Genomic DNA, 18,839 nt, shown 5'->3' on the forward strand with positions numbered 1-18,839 from the left:
TACTTCTTTTTGAACTTCCTCCTTTCTTAGGTTTTCTGTGTTGGCGCAGAATGCTGCGTATATCATGGACAGAAAAGAAAAGGAATGAAGACGTACTAAAGAAGCTAATGAAGGACGACAGATCATGAAGATAATAGGAAAAAGAAGAAACAGCATGCTTGGCCATCTTATTCGACACTCCGATTGGATCACTGTGCTGATAGAGGGAAAACCAGGAAGAGGAAGACCAAGGATAGAATATCTAGATGCAGTTACGAAAAAGATACCTTAGCAAAGTATAAAACAGCTCTCCCAAGCGAGAGAAAAGTTTTAAAATTCCCATGTTGCCCACCAACCTATGGCTGAGGTGAACAAGAAGTATGCTTTGCAGTTACGGTAAGCAGACTTAGCAGATGTAAGAAGCTTCTGAGTAAGTGGAACCAGCTCTGGCCTATTTTTTTTCCCAGTTTCTTCATCCCAGACATTATATTTAACTTAGCATTGAGAGTTCTCAAAGCCGTGAAATATTCAAATTCATCACCTACTCTTAAGAAGAACATACAAGAAGCATAACACAAGACGAACATGATGAACCACACACACACAACGTTGAGCGGAGCGTTAACTATTTCGAGAGAAAACTAAAAGACTATTATGATAGAACAAAGAACAGACACAGAAGGGTTCTCATCAACCCCACCTTGAGAGCTTAAGTATCCACCAACCATCCACTGTGCTTTAGAAAGAATAAAAGCTGAAGTGAGAATAATGCTAACTGTTTCACATGTGGAAGCAAGTATTGAAGCTTTCAGAAGAGTAATGAGTAACAGGTTTCTGGCTTTTTCCATTTATTTTTATATTTTTCTTAAAAAAACTGCCAATGCAAAACACAAATCACACGAAAAAGTCACTTTACCTCCCCCCCCCCCCAAAGTAACTTTTAATGACAAATTCGAAAAAACTAACTTTTAGTGACCAACTCGAAAAAAAAGTAACTTTTAGTTAAAAAAGTGACTCGCTATGAGCCCTGTACTTTCCTTTAATTTTCTTTGACTTAAATACAATTCTCTTGCTAATAATACTTACCATAACAGCGTCCTCCACAGTTGCCTTCTGATGAAGAAATACTTTGGAAGCGACATTGCCCAGAAAACTCATCTCCCCATTGCATTCTAGAGTTTCAATTTCAGGTATTTCATTTCCCTGGAAAATGAATGACAATAATCACTTTATGCGTTAGAGAAGACACAAATAGCCACAAAATAATAGACTGCGCCCAAATGTACTTTAATTGCACTAAAGTTATTTTAGCAATTTCTGTTACCTTCGTCAGTAGCTCTGGAAAACTCACATAATAGCTTTTTCTTTCTTCTCAGAATTTCATTTCGCATTTTTTCGTGTGCCCAGTTGAAACCAACTGAAAATGCTTCACGAGCATTTCCAGAACGAACTTAAAAAGAATTAATTTTTCTAATTAACTTCAACAGGCTTTATACCAATTGTTCCATGTACTTTATTATTATACTCATTAAACAATTCTTGTAATATATCTATGCATTTATAATTTCCTTCAGTACTAAATTTTTCCACATGTTTTGTTTAAGAGTTTTGTTAAAACGTTCTACGATATGTTGTTTTACAAAAACACATGCTCAAAATTGAAAAATTTGCAAAATATCATCTCTCTATGACTTACGACTCCAGAGATATGGCTCCTTAAATCTCTCGAAATCGGACCTTTTTTGGAAAATATCTCGTGGACGATAAGAATGACGCGAAAAATTCCATCACTTTCTCAGACAGTTTTCGATGCTCTATCGAATGGAGGACTCAAAAGTGAAACATTCGCAAATACCAGAGAGAGAGAGAGAGAGAGAGAGAGAGAGAGAGAGAGAGAGAGAGAGAAAGAGAGAGAGATGGGGGGGGGGAAGAAATATAGAGAATTCAATAAGGACTTTTTAAGTTGGTTGAAAATGATCAGGTTTAAGCTCTTGTTAACGTAAATCGCTTGTAATCTTACAAATTTTCTCTTGAACTACAAGAAGTTATTGGAATATTCACGGTTTGAAATTAAAACACTAAGAAAATATACATTGGTACGTAACTATTGGTTAACGTACTTTCGAGTGGTAAGTTGAAAAAGTACCGTATTTTACGCACTATAAGACGCACATTTTTCTTCGAAAAATTGCCTCCAAAATTCAGGTGCGTCTTATACTAGAAATTAATAAAAAAAATGTCATATTTAAGACTCCCGCCAGTCTTAAAAATAGCCATATATTGAATGCCGCAGGAAACCTATCTCTATCTGGCAACATTGAATTCAACTGGCAGCACCAGTGCACCGATGCGACGAACATGGGTTGCGGGGATTCACAAGGTTGCTAACACTGTCTCCCTCCCGCCCCGCCATGCAATAATAAAAATGGTAACAATGTAATCGTATTTAAAAAAAAATGTTTGAAAATTAAGGCGTCTTATAGTCCGTAAAATACGGAATGTAACCTTAACGCTTTATAATCAGAACAGTAATTTGACACGTGTTTTCCAATGGTGAACATGATTCTACGAAACTAGTTCTACATTATTTCGTTACAAAAGAAGATCTAAGCCATATGGTTCCGGTCGTTGAAAATGTGCTCATACTTTCAAGTCACATAGACTGTCACGACCTCTGCTGAACTTGGAGAACCAAGTGTTCATAAGACACTTAACGGTTAAATGGAATATTATATGAGACAATGGAAGGAAACAACTGATTTTCTTCAGATCATATCATCTGTAGGGCCAATTCAATTAAAATTCAAGAGCGAATTTTTCATTGTATTTACATTTATATACAGAATATGGTCTAAAGAAAATCGGCAGATTCACTATTACAAGGTAACCAAAGTAGTTCTTGCCGTTTTCGATGTTCCATTTATAACGACAAATGATCTTGCGAAGGCCCACCAAATTTGTATAACGATAAGGTAACGATTATCACATAAAACATTTTTTGGTTCATTGCTTTCGAACATTACCTTTTATTTATGGCACATAATCACTAAAATAAATACACCTCAAAAGACTGTCTGTATATCCCTTTCTTAAGATAGTTCTGGAATAATTTATTGATTATTATTCGTCGTCATAGCAACTTACAAACAAAAAACTCATCAAATTAACATATTAGAATCAATTTTTTTGATTCTATCTCTTTTTCGTACTTTCTTCTTCTTCTAACTAGTTAGTGCATATTTTAAAATTACTCACTGCCCATCAAAAATATTTAGAATTACAGTGAAAATACAAAGACATCGTTACACATTGGGTGAAGAGCTCACAGAGAGGAAATGAAGTGACTGACGCACAGGAAAAGCGATGGAAGAGTAGTGTGACTCTTGACATACGCCAACACAAGCACGCTGCACGCACACAGCAATCAAAGCTCGTTCAGTAGTGTGGAAAAAGAGATGGAGGTATCGAAGCAGTTTTCTCGCGGTATGACTTTAAGGCGAGCCTGTCAGCAGCCGCATTAGGTCGTCGAATAAATCAAGTATTTGGGAAGGATACCATGAACGAACACACCGCCAGATATTGGTTCAAGAAGTTCAGGTTTGGAGATCTGAGCCTTTGTGATGAAGCCCACAGTGCACGCCCTCAGGTGCTGACTGAGCCCTAAAGAAGTTAGGGCGAACACGAGCGACTACGAGTCCCATTGAAAATAGTGAGGCTGAGCTCAATGTGGTAAATCGAACTAGAGCAAATCTTAACTGATGATAGCGAGCCTAAGTTGGAACGAGAGCATGTCTGAGCTAGGGGTGGCCAGACCCGGTTCCTGGTGGAACCGGTTTTCGGGTCTGAACGGATCCGGTTCCGGAACCGGTTCTTCGGATCCCGGTCTGGAACCGGTTCTTCGGACCCAGGTCTAGAACCGGTTCTTCGGATCCAGGTCTAGAACCGGTTCTTCGGATCCAGGTCTGGAACCGGTTCTGAAAACAGAACCGGTTCCGTTGGAACCGAAATTTTGTTACCATCCCTCCGCTAAACGCGAGCCGCTGGCAAGCTGTGAACAGTATGCTAGATGAAATGGTGGAAGCGACAGGCAGGCGCCCAGGCGGCGGCAGCTTGTCTCATTTGGCTAAATAAACTGGGTAACTGGCAAACTCATTGGCTAAACAGGCAAACTGGCCAACTCATTTGGCTAAACACCCACTGGTGGACCAAATTTTTTTTTTCTGGGGGCACAAGCGGGTCTGGGCGGGGAAGGCACAAGCTCATGGTCCTCTTTGCATTATTTTTGAAGGTGAACTTTGTGCCTCCTTTACGGGTCTTTGGGGGCTTTCGGACCCAGATCTGGAACCGGTTCCTAAGATCCGGTTCTGGAACTGGGTTTTCAGATCCAGATCTGGAACCGGTTCTTAAGATCCGGTTCTGGAACCGGGTTTTCGGATCCAGTTCTGGAACCGGTTCCTAAGATTCAGTTCTGGAACCGGGTTTTCGGATCCAGGTCCGGAACCGGTTCTAGAACCGGTTTTGAAAACCGGATCTTCGAGAACCGAAGCTTTGTGGCCATCCCTAGTCTGAGCACGCATGGGCCTCATTATTGACAACAAGCCTGCACTTGAGCGACTGCATATATCTGAGCTAGCGTGAGCTTCATTAATGAGAGCATGCCTTAGCTTGAATAATCCCTTTTGAGAATAAAGAGGCTGCACTCCGATTACAAAATGGCCATCGCTGAACTAACTACATGTTATAATCGTAGTCTAAAATCTGCAGAACTATTACATAAGTGGGAGACATGAACAATTGAAGCAGACCATGTTGGCTTCTTGTAACTATAAAAAGTTAGACGAATTCTGTCACCCTTAGTGTCGGAGATGATTAAAAGTCCTATCTGTCAATCAACTACTTCAATTTTCTTCAATATTTTTCCTTCATACTTCTTCTTCCCTCTGTTGCCTGAGGAACAGCAGAGGAAATTCTTGAAGTGCTTATACATAAGTCTCCCTCTATTTTCTAATTCAGAGGCGTATTTAGCATTTTTTTTTTCGGAGGAGCTATGCACAACACGGTGAAGCAGGGGGACAATTGCTCACCTGAATTTGAGAATTTAAATATATATTTTAATTTATGCATAAATTGAAGTTTTAATGGCAAGAATTGCAGACTGGTGAATCTTATGTGATATGATACACACAAACATTTAGCAGTGAATCTAACCTTTTATTCTATTCATAGAAGAAAAATTAAGCATCCTCTCGGCCTACTTAATTTCCCGAGCTACTTATTCCCCCTCTTGCTTTTCTTTAATTCAAACATTCACCTTTCTTTATAACTAAACGATGTAAATATTCTTTGCAATAATAATTTAAGTCCCGTTATGTTGATATCCATCCAAGTTCGTGTACAACACCAGTTTCTCTTATCAGCTCCTCTTAGTTTTGGTGTTACTGACGACGGCCGACTTCAATCACAACTAACAACGGTCGAAAATATGATAGGAGAAACGAAAGAAAGTAACAATTACGAAAAAAAAAAAAAAAAAAAATAGAATGGACGAAAGAAAGAAAAAAAAGAACACGTTACTTGCATGGACTGAAATTTCACAAATACAGTATTATTTCTGAACAAAGAGCACAAGAAAATGGGAAGTCAATGAAATTCTCAGAAATGATAAGAAGGATTATTGTTGTACGTGGAACGAGAAAAACTAACAAATTTATTTCGAGAGGCTTATGCCAAATAGACCCCGACCTAAATACGCCATTGGTACTAATGCTTTTAACTAAATTTTAGTATACCTGTTTCCCTTTGCTTGCTTCAGATTTTTGCTTGGAGCCACAATGTTGTAAACCATCTAGTTCCAGAACCATACATTTTCGGACACCAGTTCAAAGAAACGTATTCTCTCTTTCTTTCTTCCTTGAATTACGACATATAAAATTTTTCCAACTGACCAGTTTATCATTTTGTATACATTTTTGTACATGGATTGCCACTGAAACTCTACACTACTTACTTCTGATACAAGCAAATCAATAATGGCCACTTTGGGTTCTTCATCCGCATTGGTCCGTGTTGCCTGTTTCCCTTTTCTTCTTCCTTTTTCCTCCTTCCCCTCTTTCCATGAAAACATCACATCAGATGGATCTCGATATTCCCCTTCAATCAAGTATTTGGCAGTTAACACTTGGTCGTACATAAGGATTAGCAATTCCTGAAACACAAATAAGAAATCATTACAAACAACCCTGATCTCGAATACATGCTGATTAATTTACAAATCCAAATTTGAATTAAATGTAACTGTGATGTAGCATATATCGGCATGATCATACGAAATATACGGATCAGAATTATGGAACACACTATAGACGCCACAGGAAGTGTTCAGCTATGTCTGCGATGTTAATGCATTTGACGATTCCAAACATGCAATTAAAGACCGAAAATTTCAAACAAGACACCTTTATTCATGGAAAGACAGGTATTTCAATCATACTATATTGGGACCCAAATTTGAATTTAGATAAGGATCATTTGGACAAACAGTGAGACTACATGATTAATTCATGAAAATAAAACATAAAAAGCAATATATATTACTTTACTTTTTTTTCACTGCACCGAAACGTACAACAGAAATCACTATCACTAAAAATAACCCCATTAAAACTTCAATTTCTACAGAAATACGATTTTGGTAATTAGTGCAAACTAGTGGTGTAATTAATCAAAGAATAAAAAAATGTATGGCTGGACCGATACTCGGAACTGGGATCTTCGGCATACCGTGCCGACGCAGACCACTTTCTCCTTTCATTAATATAATAATAATATAAACGTTAGTGGTGTTCTGAACATAGACACTGGATTTGCCCAAGCACAAGACATCTAGGTTGTCGTACAAGCCACATGGTCTGAGGGGAAGAGCACCGAAGAGTGGGAGAGAGTAATCGGATTGGGTAGAGTAGTGGTTAACGCATTGGCACGGTACTCTGAGGATCCGGAGTTCGAGTCCCGGTTCAGTCATGCGCTGTTTCATTCTTTGTGTATTATCGAATTCGCATCTATAGAGGATTTGGTGTGTAAAAATAAGTTTAAATCGGCTGTTTTCTCCCTTCATTAATATAGTGATGTAATTCTTTGTGGTATCGCTTTTATTTTATGCGATATACAATTATTTTTATAAACAGATGTGGTGGTAAGCAGTTTCCAGCGACACAATCAGAATTGATGCCGATTAAAGATATGTGACGGGACAGAAAATTATCCAGTAGTTAGATGAAATCCTGAGGTACAAAGGTAGGTTAACTGTCTCTTAATTTAGTAAATATTTTCAACTGTACATATTTTTCTGTTTCTATTAAATATTTTTTCGAGTGATTTTTGGATGATACATGATGGGTGAGATTTCGATTTAACAGTAACCTGCCAATTTTATATACGAGAAGGTATCAAAAAGTTCGTGAAGGTGCAGAAGTACGAATCCCCTCGGACATGCATTTTATAGTAAGGTTCTTGTATATTAACCACGCAAATTCTGGACTCGTTAGAACCATTTTTTTCTTGCAGATAAATTAGTGAAGGTGTGATGACTGACAAGCTTGAGGCATGGAACGTCATTAATTCCCTCCGTCTTCAAGGGAAATCAGCAAAGTAGATCCACAACAGCGTCATTAAGTTCCTCCATCTTCAGGGGAAATCAGCAAAGTAGATCCACAACAGCGTCATGAAGTTCCTCCATCTTCAGGGGAAATCAGCAAAGTAGATCCACAACAGCGTCATTAATTTCCTCCATCTTCAAGGGAAATCAGCAAAGTAGATGTTCGAAGAGATGATATTCAAATGGAAACGGCAATTCCAAACTGGACACATGACCACCGTGGATGCCTCTAGTTCTGGAAAACCATCTTTCACTGATGATATCGCCTTTTTGGAGAAAGTTGGGAAAATCATAATGGAAGAGAGGAGGATAACCATTGAAAGTGTTATGTGTGCAACAGATGTGAGTTATGGATCTGCCTGGAATATCATTCACAAGCAGTTGCATCTTCACAAAGTGTCAGCACGGTGGGTGAAACGACTACTCACACGTTTCCAGAAGAGAAATCGCGAGAACGCTGCAAGAGAAATGATGCACCGCTGCGAGGTGGGTGAAGAGCATTTTTCCGGCAGGCTAGTGACAATGAATGAAAGTTGCATTTATCTTCATGACCCAGAAACAAAGGGAATAAACAAACAATGCAAATACCCCTCCTCCCGCATCCCTAAAAAGGCATGGGTGCAGGAGTCTAACGCCAAGGTGATGCTTTCAGTTTTCTGGGACTATGAAGGGCTCATCATTATAGATTACCTACCATAGGGGCAAACTATTACTCGCATATATTATTCCCATATCCTGACTAAGTTACGAGAGGAACTGAAGAAAAAACAATGTCTTAAGATTGGTTACAAAAGGGGTGCTGCTGTTGGCAGACAATGCACCAGCTCATTTCGCCCATGCATCCATGATGAAGACACTGGAATTAGGATATGAAATTTGTCCCATCCTCATACTCTCCGAACCTAGCACGAAGTGACTCATTTTTCTTCACAGAAATGAAGCGTCCACTCAGACGACGCCATTTTGACAGCAGAAATGAAGTTATATATGAGGTTGAACTGTGGTTTCAAAGCCAAACTGTAGACTTTTACAACATGGGCTTACGGCAAGTGAAGAACCGCTGGCAAAAATGTGTCGCTAGGCACGGTGATTACGCAGAGAAGAACTAATACCATTATGGTGTCAGAGTTCTCCAGAGTGGATTTCTTGTAGGTGACTGCACTAACTTTTTACACCTCCTAATATGTAACTCGACTGAAATTTTAGATTTTCCGCGGCAATGGTCGTAAAAACCTAACAAATGAAGTGCGAAAAATATGAGAACTTACATAGGGTTATTCAGAAAGCGCGCCGGTTTTGGATCTTCTGGCAAATTTTTATTTCTCGGTTGCCGCCATTGTTTTGTATTGTTGCTCTATCCACAAACATTCCGGTTGTCGCCTTAGTCTGAATTCCTCTATGACAACGTGTGCGATAGTAGTAAATTTCAATCACTTTCGGTTTTCGTGGTGTTCTGGGTTGTGATAGTATGTACTCTTGAGTCCTTGAGTCAATTATTAAAAAACACTCGTCGCTATGTATTACTATTTTGTTCTAAGGCGATAAATTTGAAGCCAAAATTGGTTAATTTAACCACTTCCGGATTCAACAGAGGATGGAGCAGTATAATTAAACAACCTTCGGTTTTGGTCGAGTGTTGCAAATTGTGATAGGGTGTTCTCTTGACACCCTGAGTCGACTGCAGATAACCGCATATCGCTATATAGTTATTACCAATTTTATCCTATGGCGTTAAATAGTGAAACCGATTAATCCAAATTAGCCATTTCTGGTTTGAATAGAGGGTTAAACTTTTTGGAGCACGTGGTACTAATATTATACCACGTTTTATATACCACCGTGCTTCAGCTGAATCAATTGCAAAAAACGCGTCTGAATATATCTTACAGATTCTGCTCTACGGAAATCAGTACTGAAACCGGAAGTGGTTAATTTAAACCACTCCTGGTTTGAATAGAGGGTTAATGAAGAATATAAATCCTATTGTTCGGACAGAAATCGACTCCAGAAAACTCCATCTCGATATCTCTTACTGTTCTTCCTCTGAAAATCAGTATTGGAAGCGGAAGTAATATTAAATTTGAACTACTTCTGGTTTTGGTAGAATGTTCGGGATACTCCTGGTACGTTACTTTTGGACACTGAATCGTTTGCAGGAAAACATTTTCGCTGTCTGTTATCGTTTTCGTTCTACGGTGCTAAACCTTGAAACCGGAAATGACTGATTTGAACAACTTCCGGCTTAAACAGAATGTTAACGAAGATGGAACCTATTTTTGGGACGTTCTATCGATTGTACCCGATACCGTTCTTCTTGTGAATATCAGTACTGAACCGGAAGTAATATTAAATTTGAACAGACAGTCATGTATACTGTTCGAGACAATCATGTATACTGTCTTAAGACGGTGAATCGTTTAAAAAAAAAAGCTTCTCGCTATCTGTTATCATTTTAGTTCTATGGCGATAAACGTTTAAACTGGACATTTGAACCACTTCCGGTTTGAATAAAAGTTATCGGATGACATGGAATCTATGCTTGGGACACTGAATCGATTGCAGAAAACCGCATCTCGATATCTCTTACCGTTTCTTTGTTCTGATACACGTCAACAGACAGACGGACAAAACCGTTTGTTCTGTAAGGCTTCCGACACTTCTGCATAGCATAAGTTGGAAATCTGAAACTAATTTTACCCCTACTGTCTGCCATTTTCTGAAGTTCTTGGGAAACCCATATAGACTAGAAATCTGAAGTACAACAGCGGATGCTAATCTATTTTTCTGAAATATTGCCCGGATGACTCTAATTTATAGGAGCAGATTTCAGAAAGTTGATTCTTCATCCTTATGTGTTGATACTAAAGAATATCAATCTTTAAAGTGGGTTCTTTTAATGTAATTCACGGTTGTGTTGGATGTCAATGAAGTATAATAATTTTTGGTGTGATACTGGAATGTCCGATATGTGAGTTTATAAAACAAAACAAAAATAACTTAAACAGATTCATACTAAAATGACTACAAGCTGAGTAGAAACGTATACGGACAATTTAAAAAAATATGAGTGCTTAGGAGAGTTCAGTATACTTTTAACCTGTCAGTTTCTGTGCCCTGGGATTCCTTTACTAAACTTACCAACAACTTTGAGTTTGATCTTTACCCAGCAAATATAAAGTATGGAAAGAACGTACTGTTTAAGTATAACAGCAAATAACGAGCACAAAAATTTACCTGAAGCTGTTTCTTGATAGATTGCAATGACTTCTCGGGTGTTAACGGAATCAAAAGATCTAGCGTGTACCTACATTCCACTTGATTCCATTTCGTGAGGTTAGGCTGAAACTTCCAGTCAACTGGGCGAAATGAACTCGTCAGATTATCTAGCTCCACAGACTTGCACGCTATCCTGTTAGGAAACAAAAAATGAAAAGAAGAAATTAATTTTTTTCAGTTTAGCGTCCCGTCTTTATGTCCTTTAGGCTGTTGGAGACGGATGATTAGAGCAAGTGAATGATAATGGAAGAATTGATGGAATAAGAGTGTTGGAGGAAACGGCAGTACTTAGAGAAAACCCATAGGCACCATGTTGTCCACCACAAACTTATTTGGCCGGGGATCGAGCCACGGACTCCATACACCAGAGGAAAGCGCTCTACTACTGATCCACCATGTTCCCTCCACCCTCCTCTTAGGAAACAGAAACAAAGAATAATAAAAACAACACAATGTTATGATCCCTAAAATGCAAGAAAGTAACAAATTTATAAACTGCATGTCTAATCTGAATTTGTATGCATATACCAAATATAATTCAAGTAAAATTTTAATTAACGTCCAACGCTGAAATTTTAGGTTAAATAATATACGGATAATTCATTAAACTGAATGATCGTAAAATTAAGATTTTTGTGTCTTCGAGGGGACTCGAAATTGGAAAATGAAATGAAATGAAATCTTTAAGTTTTACGTCCCACGGTTATCCCGGTTTGGCTAAAGGAGACGGTGATGATGAGAGACGAGTGAATTGGTGGAATGAAGAAAGTGGGAGGAAACGGGAGAACCCCGAGAAAACCCACGAGCACGGACTCGAAATTGGACATACCAAATATAGATTAGGAAGAAAAGCTGTAAATAAGGCTTAGAACAGCACCCAGAGGTGAGTGTTCTACCACTGAGTGACAGTATCTCCATCACTACAGTTTTTGATCTCAGAAATTCATTTTATAAACGTTATAAATAAATTCTACACATTGTGAAGCCATAGTCTTCAAGTTTAATTATCTAAAAGCGTAATTTTAGAAAAACAAGCTGTAGCTATATTCAGTGACGTATTTACGATTTTGTTTCGGGAGGGGTTTTGCTAACTTTCGGGGTGGGGGGGGCTTTGCCTGAAAATGTGAAAATTCTGCAAGATATTTCATATATTTTACTATAGTAAGTAAGATTTCGGAGGGGGCTTAAGCCCAGAAGCCCCCCTCCTAAATACGCCACTGGCTATATTTTAAAATCTTATTAATCTCATTTCTGCTGTTATGTATTTGTGTATCACATAAGTATGTCAGGTACTGTATGTTAATGTGGTAAACTCGTCTGTTACGTTATTGTAAAAACATTGTACAATCTGTCTGTAAACAACTACATAACCGTCAAACAGCATGTTGAAAGAAATTTCATGTTGGTGTAACGTCAGAATGAATCATGACACGGAGATTTTTGGTTGATCAAGATTTCAAAGAATCTTGAGAACACGTGTAAAATTTCAACCAGATTATGGAAACTGTATTACTGCAATTCAGCGCTTTCCAGTAGCATATAATCCTCAGGTTACTTCCTGAATTATTAGTGAAGTAGACAGTGAGTAACAAAGAACATCAGAGATCGCAAAAATATCTATTCAGAAATACTTCGAGAAAACTTCGTTTTATAAACTCGTACGATTTACTGTAATCTTCAATGTATTAAAAGTCTGAGTTTTTTACTCTGGAAAGCACTTGAGGCCGAATACGTTGTTTCTATCATCAGGTGATCTACACGGCGTGAAAATATGTGCCTTTAAATCAAAAACCTGCTTACACCAGTTTAAGCCTAACACATATCAAAAGTAATATAATTCAAACATGCTACACAAACAACATAATACACACCAGAGTCAGTTTATTATGAAAAGACATTTACTAATTTAATAACGGGGTTTTCATTTTTATTACGGTTCTTTTGGCCGTTAAAACAAACAGTGGTAAACACCCCCAAATCATCAACATCTCTCTCTTACACATCACAGATGCGTTAAAATATACTGTTAGTTCAAAATATTAACAGGTGCAATCTAAATTACCTACGAGTCTCTTAACTACATCCTATACAATGGAACGAAAACGTGGAAGGAGACAGGGGAATCCCAAGAAAACCTACAGACACGATTTTGTTTACCACAAACCAGCGTGCATGAGGATCAAACGAGAGACCCTTCGAATCAAAGGTGAGAGCTCTACCATTAAGCCACTGTACTTCCCATTGTCAAATTCATTTAAGATCCTTCGCATTCGAATATAATCTCTCAGTGGTAGGGCGTTCACCTCTGGTGCTTGGAGTCCCTGCTTCGATCCCAGCTCGCGCCAAGTGAACTTTGTGGTGGACAAATACCGTGTGCGTGGGTTTCTTCGAAATTCTCCCGTTTCCTCCCACTTTCTTCATTCCACCATTTCATTCAATTCTCATCATCTCCTTTAGCATACCCCGTACGTAAAACAAAGATTTCATTTCATTTTTCCGAATATAACCTCTTAAATACTTACGTGGTTATATCACGTAGCAACTCTCAACTTCTTTCTAATCAAAAAGAGTTACACTGCCCCAAACTGGTATTTATGGATCATTATCAGATTCTGTGATAAGCATAATAAGATATAAAAATACGTATAGCAGGGCACAAAATTTCCGGTCCCCGGGTCGCCAGTGGCGACCCGTGATCACTAAGAATGGTTTCTGCCTAAACTCACAGGGCTGCGCAGTTTTTGTTTCGCGCGAAAATAATTGTCACTGAGTGAGAGTAAACACGGAATGTGAAGTCTTCACAACGGAAATGGAAGGTGAAGTTTTCACAATGTTGTAATTGGCACAACTCAACATGTATATGCATGTATATGAATAGTCCAATTTAAAATTGATTATCCTGAATCTGATGTTTGATTTTGAAATTTTACGTCCTGCTCTAATCTTTGTCAAACCAAAAGCCGTGGAGGGGTTACCTCTCATAATTTGTACGTGAGAGGTACTGACGACCAACATTTTTGGATTGGCGAGTGCGCCTGGCTTTGAAATTTTGCGCCCTGCATATAGCTTTTTCAAACTATGTATTATTAATATTTTTGGGCATTGTGTTTGACGTGGTCCTATTCGATAATCATTTTCTTACTACAGCCACTCTTTTGTCCAAGGAGGAGTCTGACACTTTCAGGAGAATCAAGTACTGATTCTAAATTTTATTGCTCTTTATTTTACTTTCTTTCGTACTTTCCTGGGATAAAATAAAATAATTTAAGAAAACCTTTCACACACATTAAGTCAAAAACAGAAAACCACAAAATATATATATCAGTGAGGTTCGACTTACTTGTTTGTTACAGTGCACATATGAAGAACCAATTTCTCTGATGTTGGGCCCTGTCCAAACAGAAATTTGTTTTTCCCGAGGACTTTGTTAACTTGGTTAAGTAGTCCACGATAACGACCAAGTTTAACTCCGTCCGCGAACGCATCTCCTGGTCCTACTGTGAATATTCCAAGCACCCACATTCCACCTGGCAACATTCGAGTGACCTAAAAAAGCCAATATATATACATAAGAGTACTTGCCCACCTTTCCTTACATGTTCTATCTAATCTTTTGTTATCTTTTGCTATAAAAAAAGTAAAACTACCAGAACACCGAAATCATTTGCATTGAACGATTATGACAAGATTGGGTCATTTTTGAGCTATGTATTTTCTGTAGCAAATCAGGACGTTTTCCAGCATAAAAACAAAGACAGGTTAATTGTTAAATATACACTTATATAAAAATGAAATACAGAAACCATTTGGCATAATTTTCTTAACCAAGCAATATAGAACTAACCTTATAAAGTTCACGTGTTTATATCAGCAGAACCGTTCCGCTTCTGCTCTCAGAATTGGTAATTCCAAGTATAAAAAATCGGTTAATATAATCAACTCGCACATTTATTGGTTCAGAAACTTGGACACTACGGAACTTAGAGAAGAAATAATTAGAGAGCTTCGAAATGTGGTGTTGGGAGGAAGATGGAGGAGATAAAATGGACAGAGAGGAACAAACTAAGATGTTTTGAAACGGACAAGAGAGAAAAGGACACTTTTAACCAGCACCGTTCGTAGGAAGGCCAATTGGATCGGTTGAGAAGAAATTGTCTTCTTCACACCACCATAGAAGGAAAGATGGAAGCAACGCAAGGAGTTGAGTTGATTTTGAGTTTAACGTCTTGTTCAGCAGCGAGGCTATATGAGACGGAATCTACTGATTAACGTGGAATCCGAATCACATGAGCTCCCGCCGGGAAGCAACGCAAGGAATAGGAAGAAGGAGGACACAACTGATCGATGATTTGAAAAGCAGAAGAAAATATTGGAGTTAAAAGAGGAAGCCGAAGATCGAGAAACGTACAAGAAACATTTCCAGGCCCAAACCTAAAATAAACTGCTCATTAGTCTCAGGATTTGCCACAAGGCAGAAAGAATACTTAATAATAATAATAATAATAAGAAGAAGAAGAAGAAGAAGAAGAAGAAGAAGATGGAGGAGGCGGAGGATTAGCAAAAACCATGGTTTTTATTTAAAAAAACAGTCTTTTTGGTTCAAACCTTTTTTTTTTTTCTTTGCTTTGCTTTGCTTTAAATAATTTGCTTTATGTATTTATATCGCATGTGGACAGAAATACGTTTGTTTCGCCTGGGTGTTATTATGCAAAAACCGGGTTATGCTGGAATGCGTCACCTAAGCTTAAAGCGAAATCCAAACCGCTTCACGGCTTACGTACATCCGAGAGAAATTGTTCTCCATTTGAACTCGAAACCGGGACTAATTAACCACAAATGCGATACATCTCCGACTCACTCACGAAGGACTTCTAATTAAAAATACATTGTACTGATCTTTACATACTTGTTATTATAATTGTCAAGAGCCATTTCAGGACAAAAGATAAACAGTTGCACAAGTGAAACCATTATAAAGAATTACACATGGACAATTTCAAAATACTCCGAGTACAGAAGAACTAATTTAGTCCAAGTTAGTTCACTACGACTTTTACTAGTCCAAGCAAAAGAAATACAAGGATTTAATTTGCATATCAGTAAGAAAAGCGAATAAAGATACAAATAATTTGAGTTCACTTTGGCTTTGACCATTTATACATAAATAGATAACAAAGATACTTCTGAATTCAATAAATGCCTCTCGTGGGATTTGAATGATTCCCCCCTCCCCCCAAACAAAAGTACGGCATTTTGAAGTATTTTATCAATAGTAAACTAAACATTATTAAAAGAAACAATTTTTAGAATTTTTCTTTTCACTGCAATTGCATAACAATAATAATAAACTACAAAAAAATCACAAAAGAAACATTCATAAACTTATACCTAAGTATATATAAAAAAGTTGCTTTTGTAGTTCAATCTCTTTGAGTAATGAATGGGGAAGATAATACGAATATTATACGGGAGTGAAACGTGATAACCCATAAATGTGTGTTCATCAAGATTTTACGAACATTTTTCGTTTAAACCAGTTGTTTTGAAAAAAAAAAAAAAAAAAACGGTTTAAACCAGCCAACTCATAATAATAATAATAATAATAATAATAATAATAATAATAATAATAATAATAATAATAATAATAATAATAATAATAACACTAAGTAAAAAATAAATCATAATACGTTAATCAACTAACAACCCTTCTACTCATATATTAAAATGCAGGGGCTCGAGAGAAAAGTATTTTTTAAAAACTTTTTTTCGCCTTTGGGTTTGAAAAATAATTAAAATTTTGTGGAGAAAAATTTTTTTTTCAATCAGAAAACGAAAAAGCATTTAATTCCTGCACCCTGAAGAAGAAACAGGAAAAAATCGAAACTCAAAACAAAATACATATTGGATAGGATATACTGAAATTCATATACGCAATCTTTCACCCTTATAGTTAATATTTAACATAAGGAAGTTTTTGTCATTTTATTCTACAAGTGTAAAACTTACTTGAAATTTAATACAATTTTCAGTTTATAGGCTCTGCAGGTAGAGTATCGGAACGAAAAACACTGGTTCAAATAATAATAAAAGTCTGCTTACTTGGAGAATTTGAGTTTCCTGCCGAATTGTGATATATTTTTTTTATTATTATTCTAGTTTCTAATTTGCTTCATACCCACCAGACGAGTGAATTATTTCTTTATATTGTTGATTAGAATAATATAGTTTATTTCTATCACTAAACAATAACGCAGTCAACGAAGTCACATTTGATGATAATGTAATACCCTATCCAAATTTAAACGTTAAAAATTTTTACTTTCTTCGCAATTTGGATGGGCATTATAGTCAAAAGCTAAACTAGGAATAAATAAATGCATTTAGTCATAAAAAATGTGCACGTGAAGAGGAAAGGAACAGCCCTCCAACTTGCAAATCTTGAGTCTGTACAGCTCTCAAGATAGAAGGTTGCAATGCTGATGTGAAGAAAAAGAGAAAACGCATTCAGCCATGAGATACCAGTTCTGGAGAGATGTGGAGTGCGATAATGACTCGAAGATTATAGATACAATAAGGTATTCCGTACAGACAACTTTCACCCTTCGGAAGTGCTGCGATGACCTGCACGAACAGTTCTTAATGTGAGTAGTCATATGAGTCTGAAAATAACGGTGTTTTCGGAGGACGATATTTGTGGCTTTTCAAACATTGGTTATAATGGCAAAAGGTTTTCAAGTTGATGATGGTCATTTTGAGTTGGAAGACCTATCCTTTCAGCAGCGAGGTTATGAGACGCAGACCTTATTGATTACCGTGGAGTCCGAACCACGTGTGTCAAAGAAAGGGATCAAAGTTGTATTGAATCGTAAAAAAAAAAGAAGAAAAAAAAACGGGCACTCCTATTGTTTCTATACTCTTTTCAATTGGGCATCGTACATACCGAAAGCCCGGACATACTCCCATGTGCTGCAAAAAGAGTGTTCTTTGGCTGATGTGAGAACACACCGTGTCATTGATCAACAGAAAGAGTATACAACCTTCAACCGCGACTATAAAACCTATAACTGCGCGCGAGATGTACATGTGGTAATGAAGTCTAAAGGTCGAGTTCATAGGTTCAGTGCCTCACATATGAAGAGCAAGACCATCATCTAAAGCTGTACGAACATTATACTGCAGAGGACAAGTGGAAGTTCGTAGTGACAGGATGAGGCATGGGTGTATCTGCTGAAATGTGAAAAAGGAGATCATGTATCGTCCCCGTGTACTTGTGATTGTGAATGAAGCTTCGCACGGGGCTTTCTGGTTGTTGGTGGTTACTGCTATAATTACCTTCTTACGTTACGCACAGTGGATAAAAAGGCTTAAAAAATCAATACAGTTTATTACCACACACACGACCATTTAGGACACGCTATATGGCCATGGTATTTCATCCGTATATGGCAGTGACATATCTCATGTCGTCATTCACCAGGATAGAGTGTCCAATCATATGGCAAAGGCAACAGTGACGTGCATGCAACAGATGGCACATGAAACGGGTGTTCATGCAATCCCTTTCACAAATATTCCTGTGAAGTCTCGTTATGCTTCTCTCATGGACTTTGTGGTTTCCGCTGTTGAAACAAGGTTGAGCCTTCAACAACCGCGCATTCCTTGTAAAGTACGTCAAGAAGAATGGAATAGACTTGATCAAACTGTGCTTGAATGCAGTTTCCTTCAGTGGAAACTGAAATCAAGGTGATAGATACCAGGGTTGGCTGGTTTAAACCAGCTTTAAAACTGGTGTAAACCAAAAAACGAAAAATGTTCGTAAAATCTTGATGAACACACATTTGTGGGTTATCAAGTTTCACTCCCGTATATTATTCGTATTATATTCAGACCTAAATTCCCCATTCATTACTCAAAGAGATTATACTACGGA

General features: G+C 37.6%; 1 protein-coding gene across 1 annotated transcript in view; it reads right to left on the minus strand.

Moving 5' to 3' along the window:
* The window catches only part of LOC145686787 (protein odr-4 homolog), a 49,098-nt gene that overhangs the window by 19,314 nt on the left and 10,945 nt on the right, over positions 1–18,839 (minus strand). The window contains exons 3-6 of the mRNA XM_081760444.1: positions 14,250–14,455; positions 10,868–11,042; positions 5,987–6,184; positions 1,066–1,182 (exon numbers count right to left, since the gene is read on the minus strand). Of these exons, the coding sequence (XP_081616570.1) occupies positions 1,066–1,182; positions 5,987–6,184; positions 10,868–11,042; positions 14,250–14,455 (696 nt within the window). The remainder of the gene's footprint in view (positions 1–1,065; positions 1,183–5,986; positions 6,185–10,867; positions 11,043–14,249; positions 14,456–18,839) is intronic.

This window comes from Thermobia domestica, chromosome 5 (genome assembly GCF_964235325.1).
Source record: "Thermobia domestica chromosome 5, izTheDome1.hap1.1, whole genome shotgun sequence".
NCBI lineage: Eukaryota > Metazoa > Arthropoda > Insecta > Zygentoma > Lepismatidae > Thermobia > Thermobia domestica.